The sequence below is a fragment of the Lepidochelys kempii genome, chromosome 1 (assembly GCF_965140285.1).
Source record: "Lepidochelys kempii isolate rLepKem1 chromosome 1, rLepKem1.hap1, whole genome shotgun sequence".
NCBI lineage: Eukaryota > Metazoa > Chordata > Testudines > Cheloniidae > Lepidochelys > Lepidochelys kempii.
This window is the reverse complement of record NC_136380.1, coordinates 124,311,118-124,332,150: the sequence shown is the minus strand read 5'-3', so window position 1 is coordinate 124,332,150 and position 21,033 is coordinate 124,311,118. Positions and strand designations below refer to the sequence as shown.

Sequence of the window (21,033 nt, the reverse complement as noted above, 5' to 3'; positions counted from 1 at the left end):
ATAAAGTCACTGTGGTCAAAGAGAAAAAAGAAAAAGCCTTTTAAAAGCAGGCTTAAAACGGAGAGTTTTTAATCCAGAAACTGAGAGATAGTCTAAGTGGGAGGCTGTCCATGAATGCTGGAGGTACGCTGGGAAGCTGTTAAAAGGCAATACATAACTTGTATTAGAAAGAGGGTTTTATCTAAAAGGGAAGAGTAAAGCCTGAGATTGCATCTTTATGTTCACTTTCCCATACTATTTTATCTCTGAATAGGTGTTGTTTTCTATTAACTACACTGTTGGTTTATTTATACCTCAAATAGGTCTCTGGTGTGCAAACTATACAGAGTGTATATGCCAAAGAAAGCTGGTATCTTGGGGAGGGGGTCTAGTTTCATGCCTTTGGGGATGACAAATCAGAGGGGACCTATCCAATTGTCTGGTACTTAAAAATTCAAGGAGGATGGATTTGGGGAGACTTGAGACTGCAAGTATCACCTTGCAAGGATAGTTAGGCTGCAAAAGCAGGGTGAGATTTTCTGCTTGTGAGTTGGCTACTGGTGTTGGAGATCTGAACCATAGAGATACTGCGAAAAAGCCCCAAGATTACAGGGCAGGTGGTGACAGAACCCCTTACTGGTCTGGGTGATCCGCAAAGTGTCAGTCACCACATTTCAAAAAGGGAAAAAAGTGGTTAGAGGTCTTCTTGGAGGGGCTCACAAATGATTAGCAACTCTGAAGACTGGAATTATTTAAGCCCCAAAGTCAAAGAGGCTCTGCTAGTGCACAGAGGTCCACCAATGCATAACTAATGCCCTTGATCCTGCAATTAAACTGGAAAATGTAAAATAGAAGGTAAATGTAATAGAAGTGGTAGAGTGTTTAGGAGACTGAATAGCATTTCCATCCATCCATCCACATACACACACACACACACACACACACACACTCAGATACATATATCCACACACATCAACTGTAATATATTTATTTTACAGTGAAAATTTCCAGCCTCTTATGTCAGGGCAGAAACAGGTTACATGCCCCCAAAAAATGATTCTGGGAGGTTCTTACCTTCCTCTGAAGCTTTGACAGATATCAGTCACTGTTGGAGACTACACCCCATCCGAGGAGGATTAAGTGTTCGCTGCATTATTACAATTCATATTGTCCTGTTTTTATGAGTAGATTTATGGAATATAACCAGTGCAACAGAATACCGTTTTCTATTTGGAATTTTATTTGGTCACAATAAGTTAGATGACTGTTTTACGCAGTGCACCAAATGCTCAAAGAAAGCATTTTTGTTTTTTAGTTTGATCCTAGTTCTGAGTACTGCATGTTTGCTTTCTTCCTTCAGTTCAGATCTGCCTATTCTCTCCCAGCCTCAAGTACCACTGACTTTGACTCCAAATTGGAAATATTTTAATTTTAAAAGATTTTTGGACTTGGGAGACAGTTGTACCACAGGTTTAAGTATACTAAGCAAGCAATCAAGCAAGCGTTAGCTGCAATTAGATTGTAAATCCTTTGAGACAGACTCATTTTATGTTTTGTCCATTCAATGTTTAAGTACATTCAATGTTTAAGACCAATTACCTGAGAGAAGGCTGTGGAATCGTGTCGGGACTAGCTGGGACCTGAACACCCTTTTCCCATTCTTGTTTCCATGTGTCCGCAAAGAGGTAATATTCATCAGGGTTAACATGGTGAGAGTCTGGAAGTTTCATGGCACTAATGAGGTCCTTCCGGAACACCTGCAAAGAAAACCCAGATATCCTATTTGAGAGAAGGCAGGTGTATTAAAGGGAGTCTTAATCATTCTCCCTTTCCCTAACACAATAACCAACCTGTTAACACATTTAATGTGGTCAATTATTAGTCAAGTATTCTTAAAACAGGCTTTCTAAACTGGGGCTATGGGTTGAAAAATTACACACACCCTTTGTTCACTGTCTCACAGTAGAAGCTACATGTCCTTCCCTACTCCTGCTCCCTCCCCTCAGACAAGAGCCTTTCTGCCTACTGAGGCCTCCCGAATTCCACTGAGCACCAGGAGATCCCACCCTCACCAGACTGGGAGCCTCACATTGCTAGTCCATCTCCTCCGAGACATTAATCCCATTTCTTCACAGAAAAACCACTGTGGACTTTATAGTAGGGCTGTCAAGCGATAAAAAAAAAAAAAAAATCACACCGTGATTAATCGTGCAATTAATCACACTGTTAAACAATAGAATACCATTTATTTAAATATTTTTGGATGTTTTCTACATTTTCAAATATATAGATTTCAATTACAACACAGAATACAAAGGGTATAGTGTTCACTTAATAAATATAAATAAATATACTTAATAAAAATAAATATAAAGTATTTGCACCGTAAAAAAAAATAGTATTTTTCAGTTCATTTAATACAAGTACTGTCATGCAATGTCTATCATGAAAGTTTAACTTACAAATGTAGAATTATGTACCAAAAAAGTGCATTCAAAAATAAAACTTATTTCAGAGTCTGCAAGTCCACTCAGTCCTACTTCTTGTTTGTCTGAGCAATTGGCTGAACAAGTTTGTTCACATTTGAAGGAGATAATGTTGCCCACTTCTTGTTTGCAAGGTCACCTGAAAGTGAGCACAGACTCTCTCATGGCACTGTTGTAGCCGGTGTTCCAAGATATTTATGTGCCAGATGTGCTAACGATTCATATATGTCCCGTTATGCTTCAACTACCATTCCAGAGGACATGCATCCATGCTGACGACGGGTTTTGCTCAATAACAGTCCAAAGCAGTGTGAACCGATGCATGTTCATTTTCATGATCCGAGTCGGATGCCACTAGCAGAAGGTTGATTTTCTTTTTTGGAGGTTTGGATTCTGTGGTTTCTGCATCAGAGTGTTGCTTTTTTTAAGAATTCTGAAAGCATGCTCCACACCTCATCCCTCTCAGATTTTGGAAGGCACTTCAGATTCTTAAATCTTGGGTCGAGTGCTGTAGCTATATTTAGAAATCTCACATTGGTACCTTCTTTGCGTTTTTGTCAAAACTGAAGTGAAAATGTTCTTAAAACTAACATGTGCTGGGTCATCATCCGAGACTGCTGTAACATGCAATATATGGCAGAATGCAGGTAAAACAGTGCAGGGGGACATACAATTCTCCCCCAAGCAGTTCAGTCACAAATTTAATTAATGCATTTTTTTTTTTTTTTGAACAAGAGTCATCAGCATGGAACCATGTCCTCTGGAATCGCGGCCGAAGCATGAAGGGGCATATGAACGTTTAGCATATCTGGCACGTAAATACCTTGCAATGCTGGCTACAAAAGTGCCATGCAAATGCCTGTTCTCACTTTCTGGTGACACTGTAAATAAGAAGAGGGCAACATTATCTCCTGTACATGTAAACAAAGTTGTTTGTCTTAGCAATTGGCTGAACAAGTAGTAGGACTGAGTGGACTTGTAGGCTCTGAAGTTTTACACTGTTTTGTTTTTGAGTGCACTTATGTAACAAAAAAAATCTACATTTGTAAGTTGCACTTTCATGACAAAAAGACTGCACTACAGTACTTGTATGAGGTGAATTGAAAAATTTTTGTTAATCATTTTTACAGTACAAATATTTGTAATCAAAAATAATATACACTTTGATTTCAATTACAACACAGAATACAATATATATATGAAAATGCAGAAAAACATCCAATATGTAGTATATTTCAATTGGTATTCTGTTGTTGAACAGTGCGATTAAAACGGCAATTAAAACTGCAATTAATAAGTCATGATTAATTTTTGAGTTAATCGCAAGAGTTAACTGCGATTAATTGACAGCCCTACTTTATACCCATTTCCTCTATCTCCCTGCTGCTCGCTCCAGACTGAAGGAGTGGTTAATTACCAGCAACTAGGGGAGGCAGAGTGCAGGTAATCATTCCCAGCAGAAGTGAAATAGGCTCACTCAGAACCCTAGGCAAAAGTCCCTACTCACCACTGCCTCGGTGGCCACAGACACTCTTCTCCTACCTCAGCCTCCCCAACACCCTCCAGACACTGGTCTGTCCTTCGGAGGGTGACCAGATGTCCCGATTTTATAAGGACAGTCCCGATATTTGGGGCTTTTTCTTATGTAAACACCTATTACCCCCCACCCCGGTTCCTGTTTTTCACGCTTGCTATCTGGTCACCCTAGTCCTTAGTGTATAAGACACTGAAGCTAGACAGTATCTTAAGGATTAAAGATAAACTAAACTGAAGACTTTACAATGCTCAATATTATATTCAAGATTCTATGTGTCTTATGACAGCAACCATACAATCCTATTTTGGTATTATTCAGTACAAGCCATATAATGCAATACATGCTCTCTAAAAAAAATTGAACACTGAGCAATCACTAAGTTCTTTTAGCACTGATATGGTTTAAAAAAGGAATTAAGTTTCTTAAAACCAAACACAATGTTGTTTTAATGGAATAACCTCCAGAGACTGCCTCCTCTAGTTTGTCTCTTCAAAAAGGTAGGTACACACAACTTAGCAGAGTGGTTTAAGTGAAGGGCACATTTACAGTTTGCATTAGATAGAAGTTAACAAATGCACTGGTAAACTATGAACATATTTATACAATGAGCAAAAACAGTTACCATGGCTTGTTTCAAAGAAACTGGCCTCAGGTGGATGTCATGGCTGATCATGCTCAACAAAACGAAGAAACCCTGTAAGCCAAAAATGATCTAATGGGCAAACAATCAACAGAAGGGAAAATTATCTCTGATGGATTATCTCTTGGTACCACTGAGATAATGTCAGATAAAAACAGTAATTAGAGGTTTCAGATTCACAGCTCCTTTTATCCTCTCTTCAATCTGATGGCATTAGCCATTTTAAGATGGGTTTAGAATCCTCTTCAGAATTTTATTGGCCTGCACCCTCAGTGTGAAACAGACTTTGAAAGCTGTGTGGGATGGTACAGCTAAACTTGATTTTTTTGCAAACTCATTGTAAAAGGAATCTGAGCATTTCTAACCTTGGGCCTACCGGAAAAAGCGTAACCACCAATTTTTTTCTAAAGCACGTGATCTAGCAAACTTTAAATATGTTTAAACTGGGTCTAGTTACTAAAACTCCATTTTAAATCATTCAGGCAGACAATTTCATTATTATACAAGCATACGTTTGTTAATTATTTTAAAAGGAACACAATCATGTCTGTCTTATTAAGATAGGCTGCCGGTAATCTGGGGCAGAGATAGCAGCTTATTTTATACATGAAGGAGCGCATACTAAACAGAATCTTAACAAAAATAAACTATGACAGACCCCATAGTCTCCACCACCTAATGTCCTTATATTCGAGCACTCAGTTTACAGAAGTCTTCTGTTGTAAGATTCCTCAAGTAACCTTTAGTAGCTAATTACTACCTAACGTAAAACTTTGGAGAAGTAATTTATAACCAATTAGATCACTGGCCCCAGACAAGTTAATAAAGCTTGCCCTAGCTATACCATTGTTGATTAGAAGCATACTGACAACAACTAGCTCTGAAGATTCCCTATGCTGGAGCAAGAACACTGCAGGGAAACTGAAATCTGTTGAAACACCCAATTTTTCTAAGCAGTGTAATATAATAAATAAAAAAGTATTTTATTCCAATTCAAACCCACATGACTTCCATCTTTACTGTGGAAGACGACTCAGGAAAAAGAAGTTTAAGAAATACTAACATGGCACACTTCTGAAGAGTCCCGGAAAAACTCAACAATATATTAAAAAAGAGCAGTTACTGGCTTAGATATTTGAGAAGACACAATTTAATGTTATCTGAGGCAGTGCTTTACACACCACCACCTTGTAAATACTGGCTGAAACTAAAACCACAGAAGACTTCATATCAAAACAGAGTGATTACTAGTACTAGAAGTGAAAGCGCTATTAGAGAAGTTAGTATTCTCACAGCATGGCTTTAAGGTGAGTTCATCTCATCATCCATTATATATGTGAGTTGTGTCATCTATATTTTTAGAACGTAAGTCCCTTGGGACCTGGACTATTTTTTTTCCTTTGTTGCACTGCACCAACCACGTGGTCTGTGCTCAGCAATATTAAGTACTCTGCTTCAGACACCAAAATAGATTTACAGTAGAGGTATCACTAGTGGCCAATCAATCAGATGTAATAGTTAGGCATATAGAGGCTCTAAAGCAGGGGTAGTCAACAGGCAAACCGTGGGCCAAATCTGCGCCACCAGACACTTTTGAACGGACACGGAAATATTTTTATTTATCATTACTTTCTCTGGAGTCTGGACCTTCACTATACTTTGACCAAGAAATTTAGACCTTGACAAAAAATTAATGAACTACCCCTGCTCTAAATCACAAGGAACCCAACACCTGACCAAAGTTTCCTCGGTACACAGTTTTCTTCCATAGTTACAGAAATGCTGTAACCTAGCTTTTCTTTCAGAGATCTTACCATTGTTACACAGCCATCTATAGTTCTGTCCATCAGCCACAAACCTGGTTTTTCACCTTTGACCAAACAGTCTCTTCCAACAGTTAAAAGCTCTTGCTCAGAGAAAAAAAAAATGTATTGAATATTAATCACCTTACAGTTCTTTGCCACTACAAGACCTGGTGCAAGTAGGAGAATTTACTTATTAATTCAGTTAAGTTATTTTCAGCATTTGTCCTCAATGCTGTCACTATGCCAAACAGATCTGGCAAAGAATGGACTCTTTCAAAAGGGAACAGTGTCTGGAAATCTAGTTTTCCTTGAGTTGCATGTATTTTGGAGCAATCTTAAAATTCCCCCTCATTGGCCAGATCTTTGGAGTAGTGATTCCAAGGAATTGCCTGAGTCATCCCAAAGGGCTGCAAGTTTACCAAAAATCACTTTAGATCCTAAAATATGAAGTCTGTAGAAAAAGAGACCTCAAAGTCACTTGCACATGTAACCTCTATGCACATTTAAGATGCAAGCTAATCTGAAGATAGTACAGTAGCTGCATGTGAGAGTCAAATAATTTCAATATGGTCCTGATACAAAGCAGAGACTTTAAATACATGATTATATGACAATCTAGAATCCTGAAGATGAAACATATCAGTAAGACAGGAAGTTGGGAATGTTTATTATTGCGACATTTACAGGACACAATTACTTTTAAAATATAATATAATTTAATATAAATATTCAGGTATGTCTTAAACAAATCCAGTGTCCTCATGTAACTTTAAAAAGGCAACTTCATATAGTTATTGAAATCTGTATGGAAATGGAGTACTTACAAATAAAAGGACGTTCTCCTTATTTCTTAGGTTAAGCACATGCTGAATTCTAATTGCCTACTCACTATCCATACCCTACAACACAGCTATCAGAACTTGTCTACACAGAGCAGCAATGGCACTACTGGTGTGATTTCTAAAGCACACTAATGTGTGCCATGCACTAACTGGTCTTTGTAGACCCTGCTGTTATGCATTAAAGTTCCCTAGTGTACTTCTAATGTAGTACTGTTAACAGTTTGAAACAGTACTAAGTTAAAACATGCTACAAAACTTTTAACGAGCCCCAGCAGGACCTACACGGATCAGTTATGTACAACAGATGAGAATGTGCTTTAGAAGTCACACCCCCGTAGTGCACATTACCCCATGATGTAGACAAGCCCTTAGTATTAGTCCCCCTCCTCACCCATTTACCTCACGCACACAAAACCAGTTACTAAGGTTCCGTAACTGTTCTTCTAGATGTGTTGCTCACGTCCATTTCAATATAGGTGTGTGCTCACCCCAAGCACCGCCACCAAAAAGTTTTTCCCCTCAGTGGTATCTGTCAGGTCGGCTCTGGTGTCCCCATGGCGTCAGTATAAAGCTGCCCACCGACCTGTCACCTCCTCAGTTCCTTCTTGCTGGCTAACTCCGCCAGACGGGCTGGTAGCAGGGCAGGGAGGTTGGAATGGACATGTGCACCACATCTTGAAGAACAGTTATGGAAGTTTACTAACCTTTTTTAATTTGAGTGTTTGCTCATGTCCATTCCAATGTAGGTGACTCCCAAACAGTTGCGGCGGTGGAGGGTTCAGAGTTCATTGGCATGCTGATTGTAATACCGCTCAGCCAAAACCCACGTCGTGTCTAGTATGCTGGGTGATGGCATAATGAGATGCCAAGGTATGGACTGACTACCACATTCCGCTCTACAGATGTCCTGGATAGGAACTTGAGCTACGAATGCAGCCGAAGATGCTTGAGCCCTGGCAGAATGCACCATTAGGGCAGGAGGACCTTTGCGGGGTCGTAGCATGTGAGGACACAGGAAGTGATCCACAATGAGATTCTCTGGCAGAGACTGAAAGGCCTTTCATCCTGTCTGCAATGACCACAAAAAGCTGTGTAGATTTTCAAAATGATTTAGTCCTTTCTATATAGAAGGCTAGTGCACATCTGACATCCAGCGAATGGAGTCTCTGTTCCTCTCTATTGGCATGTGACTTTGGATAGAAGACCAGAAGGAAGATATCCTGGTTACTGGGTGTGGTCACAATAGAATCTTGATCTTGAAGACGACTGTATGAGGCAGCTCCAACGCAAGAGCTAGGATTCCTGAGACCCTTCTGACAGAAGTAATGGCCACTAGGAAGGCTACCTTCAAGGACAGGTAGAGCAGAAAACCACATTGCCAGTGGTTCAAATGGGGTGTCCTGTCAGCCACACCAAACATTGAGTGATCCTGGGCTGTGGCCCAGGAAGGAGCAGAACTGAAGACACTTCCTGTTGTGCCGCATCACAAACAGATTTATGTGGGGAGTCCCCCACTTCTGGAAGGGGCGTTTCACAATGTCTGGACCATTTATGGTGGCTGGAGAAGGATCTGCTGAGGTTCTGTGACCCCAGCAGATAGAAGGCCCTAAGGTGGATCGAGTGGGCTATGCAGAATTCCCACAAGCAGTGCCCTGTGCCCCCACCGCCTGCTTATATAAAACATTGCTGTTGTCTGTGAGGACTGATACAACCTTGTCCTCCAAGTGGTTTTGAAATGCCTGGCAGACTAGGCGAACCACCCTGAGCTCCCTGACATAGATGTGTAGCAAGAGCTCCTCTGGAGACCAGAGGTATTGAGTTCTGAGGGGCCCTAAATGAGCTCCCCAGCCCATCACTGAAGCATCTGTGACAAGACACCCTGACAGATGGGGTCTCAAGAAAGGGACTCCATCACACACTGCCAACGGGTCCAGCCACCAAAGGGAAGCGATCACTGATGGGGGAAGCGTGACTACTGTGTCCAAGTGGTGTCAGCCCACTGCATGTACCAACGCCAACCAAGCCTGAAGAGATCTGAGCCATAGTCTTGCATGTTGGACAACATAGATGCATGATGCCTTATGGCCCACGAGCTTTAAGCAGTGATTGGGTGGTTCCTGAGGCTTTCTGCAAGTGCCCCATTCAGTTAGAACTGGGCTTCTAGGAAGAAAACTCTGGCTTGGACCGAGTCAAGGATTGCCCCAATAAATTCTATCCTTTGAACTGGGGAGAGGGTAGACTTCTGGGTATTTATTAACAGGCCTAAGTCCTGGAAAGTTGACTGTATTAACTTTACATCTATCTCTACCTGGGCTTTGGTCCGACCTCTGATCAGCCGGTCGTTGCAGTATCAGTATGGGTGGACCTGAACCTCTTGTTTCCTCAGGAAGGTCGCAACGCCTGCCATGCACTTTGTGAACACCCGCTGACAGGCCAAACGGGAGCACTGCAAACTGGTAGTGCACATGGTATTAGCAGGAGTGTTGTAAGGAAGACACGAGAAGTAATTCTTCTGTTCTAGTCCGTGCTGATTAAGCCTCAACTAGAGTACCGTATACAGTTCTGGGTGCCACATTTCAGGAAAGATGTGGATAAATCTGAGAAAGTCCAGAGAAGAGCAATAAAAATGATTAAAGGTCTAGAAAACAGGACCTAACAGGGAAAATTGAAAAAATTGGTTTGGTTTACCTGGAGAAGAAAAGAGAGGGGACATAACAGTTTTCAAGCACAGTAACTCCTCTCTTAACGTCGTAGTTATGTTCTTGAAAAATGTGACTAAGTGAAACAACGTTAAGTGAATCCAATTTCCCTATAAGAATTAATGTAAATAGGGAGGGTTAGGTTCTAATTTTTTTTCCCCACAAGATAAAAGACATTATGTACTGTGGCAAGATGGCCGATTTTAGTTTGGTGGGTCCTGTGCTTTTCTTGGTGGGGCACTCAGATGCCACCCTTTGCCCCTGCTCTTGGGTGCCGAGGGCCCCGCTACTAGCCTGGGAAGGTGGTAGAGGAAGGAAGTGGGGGAGGGGGTCTGGGTTTGCTCTTCGCTCCGAGTCCCAGCCCCTCTCAATCCCTGTAGGTTTCTTACCCTCTTCCCCCTTAGGTGGGGTTACCCCTGGCCCTTAGATGCTGGGGGGAAGAGAATCTCCCTTACTCCAATTCTCAGGTTTTCCAAATCTCTCAATGCGCCTCCAAGCTCCAGTCCTTTCTCCTTCCTCCTCCTCCTCTGCCTGACGCAGGGGGTTTTTATTAGGTTCCTAACAGGGCCTTAATTGACTGCAGGTGCTCCAATTAACCTGCAACCACCTTCCCTAGTCTACAGGGAACTACGCCTTAATTAGCCTTGAGCTTATATATCTAGCACTCTCCCACTGCTCCCTGGCCTTCCTGTATCACAGTACACATACAGAATAAGTTTAAAACAAACAAATTTAATACTGTACTCAGTAATGATTATTGTGAAGCTTGGCTGAGGTGGTGGAGTCAGGAGGTGAATGAGGGTGGATCGTCCAGCTGCTTCTCTTGCTGTTCTTTCCAAAGTGCAGGGGGATGCTCAACCTCCAGCTCTGCCCAGGCCTGCCCCCACTCCACCCCTTCCCTCAAGATCCCACCCCCACCTCACTTCTTCCCACCCCTGCTCCACCCCCTCCCCCTGAGCACGCCACATCCTCGCTCCTCTCCCCTCCCCCCCAAGCCTCCTGATCACCATGAAAGAGCTGATTGCTGCGGGTGGGAGTCATGGGGATGCAGGGAGGAGTCCGAGGTAATGTGGGCCCACGCCAGATAGAAGTGGGAATAAACAGTCCACAAAAACTGGGGAATCTGGATCCATACTTCAGCCTAGTAAATTGCCCAGGCATCCCATCAAAAGGCCTGCTTGGACCCCGCCAAGTGTCTGGGGGAGCAGGAAGCAGGCATGGACGCAGACAAGGACAAGGGCGGAGGTCTCCTAAAACCCCTACTCTTCCTCCTACTGTAGTCCTGCCGGGCAGGAGGCAGGAAGAACCGAGCAGATGGCTGAGGGTTATAGTGCTTCCTCGAGGGAGCCAGTGTATGCAGTCTGACTCCTGGACCTAACCTTTCCTAAGCAGAAGGGTTGAAGGCACAGGTCAGAAGAGGAAGAAAACATTTCAGAACAACTTCTAGAATGTGCTCTCTGTAAAAACTAGATCCTGCGTTTACTAAGCAAGAAACTAAGACAAATTGACAAAAAATGCTGTTTTACTGGGTAAACAGGAGCACTACCTTCCTACCAAAAAACCCAAAAGTAACAACAAGAAAACATTCAATAAATAGCTTCCTGTGGTCATGTCCCATTAATGGACTAGCTTTTGTAAAGCATGTCCCTAACTGTTATTCTAGTTAAGCACGTCCCTAACTGAAAGAAAGGGCAAGCTCAGAATCATGTAGTATTTTTATTTATTTTAGTAAAGAAAATATACAGAATATTCTAACCAGAGACACAAATACGAGTCAACTCAACTGGAAACAGAAGTAGCTGCTATGCTGATGTGGTTTTTCAAGGAGCCATTTTACTAGACAAAAACAACCAACCAACAACAAAAATCTACATTAGAAAGTGTCAGCTAGAAGACTGGGGAAAACAAGGCTGTGTTTATGCTCCACTAACATGCGCTTTCATAACACTTCACATGCTCAAATCACAGTACACACTTTGTTGTATATTCTCCATATAGATGAGAACTATAGAATTCCTCCCATCTTTTCTGCTAACCTTGCCTTTTCATTAGCCTGTCCTTCTCACAAAGCTGCTCCACAACCATGGTCTGTGATCCCTTGTATCTGGCTAGTCACCCTAGGTAGCCTTATAGGAATGAGTTCTCCAGTATCACTATAGGGAAAAGCCACAACGCAGCTCTGCAAGTGCTTCAGCAGCCCCCAGTTTAGTGGTTCATTTGATATTCTATGCATGAAACAAAGATTACAATATAGCATAACATCCTGAAAGGTTGCTTAATGCCAAAGGCAAATCTATGCCTTTTATTCTTAAATAGACAAATTCTTGTCTTGCCTAACTACTGAAGGTAATAAACACAGTTGTCTGCCTCTTAAGTCTCCTGAAAGAGGAGATGATCTTATTTATAAACACACATGCCCACAATTTGCTATTGTAGCACACAAGTTTAAAATTACAGTATTTAGAAACAGATCAGTGTGTTACTGGACAAAAAAATCCCATAGTCATACCCAGAGCACCGTTTGACAGAAGTGAAATTAGTAAAAGAATGAAAGTTTGTAAGGACTCAAAGCACGAAGGGAGGGATTTTAGTCCTGCTTTACATGCAAACCTCAATGAAACCTTAGCTCAGGGGTCCCCAAATTTTTGATCTCACGCCTCCCCTTACCCCTGAGCCAGGGCCAGGAGCAGGGTCGCAGCGGAGCCACCCATAGTTAAGGTTGCTGGACACTTCTCGTTATAGACCCTGTTGTCAGTTGCTTATAAAAAAAATATGGACTGAAGTTTTTGATGCTAGGTACTTGCGCCAGAGGCTTGATTTATTTATTTTAAAGTTTCAGCGGTTTCTCAGAATGGGGTTAGGGAAAATACATTTGCTTGTGTAAAAAATTTAGTACACCTATCTGAAGCTCTTACATTTCCACATTTTGGAGTAGGGATTTGAAATTTGTTAAGAGGGAACTGCTCTGGTATAAGGGTTGTGCCTTTTACCATCCCAGTGAAAGTTTTCCCATGTCTGTCCAAGTTATAAGACTCTGAAAATTAGTTTGCACATTACTCCTGGGGAAATTCTGTGCCACTATGCAACGTAGAATGTTGCAGAAATTAACATTGTGCATGCAAAATTTCCTTTCCCCCCACAGAGGGCTTCAGTGCTGCTGACTGCCACTAGGGGCCACTGGACTTAGAGCCCAGCTCACACACAGAAGACATTGCTGGGGGGAGGAGGAAGGAGCTGGAGAGTTACCAGCAGCTGCAGTTCCCCACATGCCTTGAAAGGAGAGGGCCGCGCACGCGCAGGAAACTCCGTGCAACCCTGGGACTGAGCATCAGGCTGTTTCTCCCTCTGGATCCCTGAGCTCTGAGGCATGGGGCGGGGCAGGGTGTGTGTGTCTGGGCTGGCCCTGCAGCTGGGCTGTGGGGAGGAGGGGTTGTGGGTGTCTGGCCCCCCGGCTGGGCTCGGAGGGGTAGACAGAAAACAGGAAACTGGCTTGTCACAGGGGTTTCTTTAACTCTCTACTCCTGGGGGAAATTTTGCATTTCTCTGTAATGTTGCAGACATTCTTGCTGACAGGCATTTTGAAATAAATTACCAAAATAATTTAAACTGGCGTGATTATGTAGTGTGATTTTGACAAATAAAGTTTGCAGAATTTTAAATGTTGTACACAGAATTTTTTTTTTTAAATGAAGAATTCCCCTAGGAATAGCACATGCTCAGAGACTTGTTAGCTACATTCTCCAAAAGTTCCACCTGTACTAAGCATGCACGGTCCCCTGACAGCACATATGTGAGGAATGAACTGCACATGAGACAACCCACAAAGCAAATGAGTATGCTCAATCCTAGGGCTATAGGAGGAGCAAGACTTTCTCTGCACCTGCTCCTTCCAGTAGTGGGGAATTCACTGCGCTGGCAGGCACCAGTATTGAAACAATAGCTTCCAAGATTATTCAGCACACAAGAGAGACTGGCACCTAGGCATTGAGGAGGAAGAGAAAACAGCAGCCACACTGGAATGTAGAAGGGTAAGAAACAAGTAGGGGGACATGAGGAAGAGAACAAAGAGGCTGGGGAGGAAGAGGGGCTGAAGTCCAACTACTAAAAGCACATTCCCCTACAGAACCTTTTGTAAAATTATGTGCTTAGTGATCATTGCCACACCCAAGGACCAAAGTCCATCATGGGGTTAAATCCAGCATAGCAGGTGCATAACCTAGGATATAATTTTCAGCAGAGATTTTGCAGCTGAAACCAAGCACCAATTCATGTCCACCTCTATCCACCGCTGCCTGACCGTTGGACAATCCCACAGGATAAGCATCAAGGTTCCTTTTTCTTTGTTACAGTGCCAACAAAGAGGATATGGCCTTTATCTTGTGTAACCTCTGTGGCATCCAATACATTTTGAGTAAAATTGTTTGTTGCATCAAGCAAAGCCTGAGACAGAGGCATTTTTAACATTAATAATATGCTCTGCCACCTAGATTCTTTTAAGGACTCAAATCTCCTTCCTGAACTTTCACAAAAGTCTAAATCAATGGAATTTCTCTTCATTAACAAAATATACACAGTGGACATGGGCCTGGGAAGTTTATGAAGCATTTCTAAGGTACCCACTAGTTCTGAGGTCTCTGGGCCAAACTGATATTTCAGCAAGTGTCTTAGTTGTAACTACTGCCACTCCACTGAGGGTAGCAGGTCATAACATTGCTTTAGCATTAGGAAAGGGACAGCCCTCAACACTGACTGACTATCTGGGAAATCCAAAGGATGCCTCTGCCCAGCCAGTTCTTCCAAATTATAATTCTGTTCCCAATTTGCAACTCTGAGTTGCCTCAAATAGGTGTTTTTGACAGCAAGGATGAAATTGATCCCTCTTAGGATAGCCCAGATCTGTATCTCAGCCTCCACTGAAGGCACCTTATTTTCCTCCATTGGGCAAAAAGAACTGCAGAGACCCACTGGGGAAATTGGATGCATTAATGCACATTCAGTTTCCACCCACGTAGATACAAAGATGTTGTCAAATTGGTTCTACCACGTTATCTGTGAACTGATGAAAGCATAATAGTAATTATGTAGGTTTGGGAGCCCAACCCACCCGCCTCACGCCTTGCATACAGGGAATTGGAGGTTGGTTTGTCAAAAAAAAAAAAAAAACACCCACACACACACACAATAATCCTGGGTGTTGACCAGGGCCGCACAGGAAGGCTCTAACAATGTTATTAAACCTTTTAAAATAAGATGGAGGAATTTACACAAAATAATTATAACAGTCTCCATATTATTCACCATCCCATTACTTGAGTATCAATACTTTGTTTTTGATCACAGCTGCATCCTGAGCAGAAGTCTTCACTGAGTTACTTAAGCCCAGGTTGCTTTCCTGAATTAATGAACTTAAGCTGGAACCCTGTAAAGTATACAATTTAAGTTTTTTCCTTCAGTGTGCATTAATTTGCTTTTATCAACATTTAATTTAATATGCCATCACACTGCCCATTCATACACGGAACACACAAGAGGTTTGTAAGTTCTCAACAGAATCATGCCCAACTTCTCATTCAGGATCTGATCTTGCAAGGTGCACAAACCCTTGCAGACAATGATCAGCAGCTTGCAAGGTCAGGCCCTATGATTTCATGTGGCAGGTAATTCTCCCAATATCACTCTACATAAAAGCTTCATACATCCAGGTTATAAAACTGGGTACCTTGCATGAAAAGAGCAAAGGTTGGTATGGCATCAAAGCATCTCAGCGTATTATAGTCAGATATGTCCATACGAAATACTATGAGTAAATTTAATGCCCTCGTGGCCAAGATAGAATCCCCTCTGCAGGCAGTTTTGGCCAAGAAAAGGTTTGTCCAGGAATGCAGCAGGCAAACTCCTTTCCACCCAAAAGGCACCTGTTCCAAACCCCGGGGAGTAAACACACACCGGAATAGTACAAAGAATATAGGAAAGGGAAATATTTATTTACAGAGGGATGAATGAAAGGGAAAAAAAACACAAGGGGGGGAGAATATAGGTGGAGCAGTGAAACAGCATTACATTCAACACGAGGTTCCACAGTCCCAGTGGTACCACAATACGAAAGGACAGACACTGAGCAATGTGTCTACACTAAGAGTTCTGGGCAAAGTTCCAATCTGGCAGTGAATCTCAGGTGCTCCTCGTCATCTCTGGTGCCAGTAAACTTTCCCCAACAAACCCCTCTGTTGCCCACTTCTGCCACTCTCTGAAAATCCACAAAGTGACAACCTCCCACTTCGCTAGCTACAGCTTCCCTTCTTATTCCCAATGCAAAGTTACCAGCTCTAGTACTCTCAGCTCCATACAGCTCTGAGCAACAGATATACTGGGTCCAGCTCTGGTTTGTCTTTCTTGGGTGATCCCTCCCTGGCACAGTGCTCCTCCTGTCCTTGGGCATCTGCGGTCAGCCGCTTGGTCCCTCCAGGCAAGTTCTTGACTGCTTATGTGAGGGCCTGCATACTGTACCTCTCTTGCTTGGAGCTACTGACACCTTAAGCTAAGGAGGAAGAAGGAAGGAAGGAAGGAGTGTGTCTGTGCGTGTGTTCATTTACTATATGTTCCATTCTATGCATCCGATGAAGTGAGCTGTAGCTCACGAAAGCTTACGCTCTAATAAATTTGTTAGTCTTTAAGGTGCCACAAGTACTCCTTTTCTTCTTGACACACCTCTGTCGCTCTCCTTCTCTCCACTCCACTGGAACAACCAGCACTCCCTCTCTCTCAGGGAGAAAATTTTAAAGGGGCCATGCGCTCTAAACCCCAAGGGGGCTACATAAGCAAAGAAGGGAAGATGTGAAGCCAGCATTTCTATGTGAGGAGAGTTAAAATAGTATGGGAGCCCTGTTTGAAGACTGCAACCTGAACTCTGTGTTCCTTAAAATTCCAAGGGGGAGATTTTCCCAGGAATTAAAGGAGCACAAGTCCGAGTGACTATCAGTGGAACTCATGCTTCTAAATCCCTTAGGCACTTTTGGAAAATCTCCCCCTTGGAAAAGGAGCACTCACTCTACTGCAACCTTAACAAAAAGTTATTCAAAGCAACCTCTAAAGCTAACTGGTGGAAAAAAAAAGGTCTTGGCCCAACAGCTACTGTATTACTTTAATATCATGAAAACAGCTAAAGTTTTAACTTATAAAACTCCAAAGGTGGGGGTGGAAGGAGGAGAGAACACTTAAGTTTAGAAATTTGGAGACCTAGCAAACCAAGACTTTGTGTAAGAAACACAAAGGGGGAAGGGGAGGGGGCGACGTAGAGGTTAATGGTAATTGGGACAAAATACAATATGGTTTTACAAAAGGTAGGCCCTGCCAGACCAACCTGCTCTCCTTTGAGGAGGAGGAGACAACAGGTCATACTGAAAGGAACTGTGAGGCTAGAGAGAGGTTACTAGTGGAGTTCCTCAGGGATCAGTCTTGGGACCTGTCTTATTTAATATGTTTATTAATGACTTGGCACAAGAAGTGGGAGTATTTTAATGAAATTTGCAGATGACACGAAACTGAGATGCACTGCCAATACAGAGGATATCGTACAAGATTTGGATGAGTTTGTAAACTGAAGCGATAAAAATGGGATGAAATTTAACAGTGCAAAGTCATGCACTCAGGGACTAACAAGAATTTTTGCTATAATCTGGGGATTTATCAGTTGGAAGTGACAGACAGGAGAAAGACCTTGGTATATTTGTTGAATACGGGATGACTGAGCTGCCAGTGCAATGCAGCCGTGAAAAAGGCTTATGCAGTCCTAGGATACATCAGGCAAGGCATATCCTGTAGAGACAGGGAAGTGTTAGTATTATACAAGGCACTGGTGAGACCGCATCTGGAATATTGTGCGCAATTCTGGTCTCCCATGTCTAAGAAAGATGAACTCAAACTGGAACAGGTGCAGAGAAGGATTATTAGGATGATCAGAGGAACGGAAAACCTACCTTATGAGAAGAGACTCCAAGAGCTTGGTTTGTTTAGCCTAACCAAAAGAAGGCTAAGAGGAGGTATGACTGCTCTCTATAAATACATCAGAGGGTAAATAAGTCCTCTCCCTTCCTGGTATTTAAGTGAAGCGCCAATGTTGACACAAGAAAAAAAATTTAATATAAACTGGTTATCGGTAAGTTTAGACTTGAAATTAGATGACAGTTTCTAACAAGGAGTGAAGTTCTTCAACAGCCTTCAAGGTCAATAGTGGGGGCAAATCAATCAATCAATAAATATCAAACTGTCTTGAAGACTGAGCTTGATAAATTATGGTATGATAAGACTGCCTCCAGTGGCATGCAGCCAATCTGCAACAGCTAGTAGCAAATATGTCCAGTGGCCAGTAATGGGACACAGCTCTGAGTGACTACAGGTCTAACTGACCGCCATATTTGGGGTCAGGAAGAAATTTTCCCCTGGGTCAGACTGGTAGAGACCCTGGGGGTTTTTCGCCTTCCTCTGCAGCATGAGGCATGGGTCACTCACAGCTTTAAACTAATGTAAATGGCAGATTCTCTGTAACTTGAAGTCTTTAAATCATGATTTGAAGACTTCAGTAACTCAGCCAGCAGTTAGGGGTCTATTTCAGGCGTGAGTGGGTGAGGTTCTGTAGCCTGCATTGTTCAGGAGGTCAGACTAGATGATCATGATGGTTCCTTCTGGCCTTTAAGTCGATGAGACAACTGAAAGTCACATGCATAGAGAGAAAGGGGTAAAGGGTTGAGGCTGGACCCAAGCAGTTTAGTAATGTTCCCTTAAGAAGGGTTTTAAAAAAGAAATTAAAAATCAGGACATTCTTCTACAAGAAAATTGTATTTTTTGACATTAAGTTTGTTTTTTTGTTGTTGTTTTTTTTTTAAGTTCAAGTTGCAAGTGTCCTTTTAAACACTGTAGCAGGAAAGCAGGATTTCAAGCACTATTAAAATAGTTGGTCTGATGAAGTTCAAAGACACTTAATTCTTTTTCATCAGAGTACACTCTAGTTTCATTGAAAAAGGAGATTCATACTTGGAAGATGGTTTGGTTTGCCAGTAAGACTGAGTGCATGTTTTGGGGCTAAAGATACGTACTCACAGTAAAGAGACAGAAAATGTAACGTGTAAAGGAAACTAAAGTATGAGAGAGACATGCCTAATTTTATCTTCCAATAGCTATTACATACAGCTATACATTTGATGAGTCTTCATACTGATTGTTGTTCATATGTACATGCGTATAAAGACGGGTGGAAGGGAGCTGAAGCGAAAATAGGAGATAGGAGAAGATAGGAGAGTCCCTCTGCAGGGAGACATGGGAGAGCCACAGCTTAAGGAACATGGGGATCTGGGTGGGAAGAGCATGCCTGTGTAAAGGGATGATGCTACAGAATATTTAAAATAGTGGCAGACATTAATATTCTCATTAATTGCAGTTCATATTTGCCTTTCTGGTACGAAGGCTGAATCACTGTACAGAGAAAATCCTTAAGAAGATTTCGGTGGTTAAAACTAGAATCTAAGCATATTATTGAAGAGTGCGATTTCATAAGGAAACATTTTACCAAAAAGGACAGACTTTTCCTTGGCAGTGCAAATGACAGGCCACTGTATATACCATTGATCAATCTTCCCCCATGCTTTAGAACACTTGTTCAGTTTCTCTTAAAACATATACTAACAGTGGGGAACTTAATTAACACTTGCTAAAACTAACTTTGGGAGAACAAGATACACATTTTAGACATTGCCCTTTGCCACCAAACCAAATACATTAAGCCAGTAAGCAGCATTTAATTAAGGGACTTCCACCTGCTCTTGAATTCTCACAAGGACAGGCAAACTTGTCCATTCACAAAATGTAGTCAGCATTTCATTGTGTGCACTCCCCCGCAAACAGAGGAATTTTGCTACATACATTTTCCTGGATGAACCCAGTCTAGCTATTTATACAACTCCCATCACAGCAGGTGGCTAAAAAGCCTATCATTTTGTACAGCATACATTTTTACCTTAAGCCATGAATCTCTGGTTTAAATTCTAAAGAATCAAAACATTTTCCCCATGCTGTCAGTTCACACTTCCCTCAGCTATCAATAGTCACACTGGCACACATGGGCATTTGTGGTTTTTCAGGGGGGGTTTTGGGAAGGGATTAAGGAGGGGTGGACGTGGCACAAGATTGGCAACAAGTAAATAGAAAAATAGTTCCCTCAGGGAATGATTAGTTTACTTCAGACCCTAAGAAAGAATGTCAGACTTCATAATGCTCCCAAACGGGAAAGCGGACCATCAGGGGCTAAGCCCCACATATAGTGGCAGAGCGGTCACAGTAAATACTTGTAGGATGACTGATATACTGCATCATCACTTGTGGGCTACTGTGCCTGAAGCTGCTCTAGCCTCTGGCAATCACTGTAGCCTGGTCCTCCAGCATGCAGGCCTCAGGTGACAGTAGGGTGATCAGATGTCTTGATATTATCAGGACCATCCGGATATTAGAGTCTTTGTCGTATATAGGCAACCTATTACTCCCTCCTCCATCCCGATTTTTCACACTTGCTATCTCTTCATCCTACGTAACAGAGGGAGAAAGCAGAGACCAGGGAATACAGGCTTCTATGGTGTCAATTCTCTTCAGCCCTACAGAGGGCTCCCTACTGTGTATGCTCCTGCTTCTCCAGGTCCAATCATTGGTAGAAAGTGGAGATTTGAGTTAGGGAATAGAGTCCTGAGCCAGATAGGAGAGGGAAGAGCTGTGTCTCTAAAGATAGATTTTCTCACCTGCAGAGGCTGGGTACATGTGTGTGCAATGGAGTGTGGCACGTCCTGATACTGGGGAAGTAGGGTGAGAGGTTAAGAAAGCGGGCATGTACTCAGCCCATAGGCATAGATGTTCGATATTCCTGAGAAGGTGAGAGATGGGCTGGAGGGAGCTGAGTGGTCTTAGGGAGGTTCTCAGCCAGCAGGGGGATGGACTAGGTTGACATGGTCAAGCACAGGGGAGTGGAACCAATTGGTGACAAGCATGTAGAAAGGGTGAGGCAG

General features: G+C 42.4%; 1 protein-coding gene across 6 annotated transcripts in view; it reads right to left on the bottom strand.

The window, feature by feature from the left end:
- Positions 1-21,033, bottom strand: part of JADE3 (jade family PHD finger 3) — an 84,288-nt gene that overhangs the window by 18,897 nt on the left and 44,358 nt on the right. For 2 of the 6 annotated variants that reach the window (XM_073353379.2, XM_073353368.2), the window contains 2 exons: positions 4,625-4,696; positions 1,579-1,736 (listed from right to left, as the gene is read on the bottom strand). In XM_073353379.2, coding sequence (XP_073209480.1) covers positions 1,579-1,736; positions 4,625-4,696 — 230 coding nt within the window. Of the gene's footprint in view, positions 1-1,578; positions 1,737-4,624; positions 4,715-6,456; positions 10,877-21,033 lie in introns of those variants that run through there. The other 4 variants (XM_073353394.2, XM_073353405.2, XM_073353416.2 and 1 more) reach the window with 4 other exon arrangements.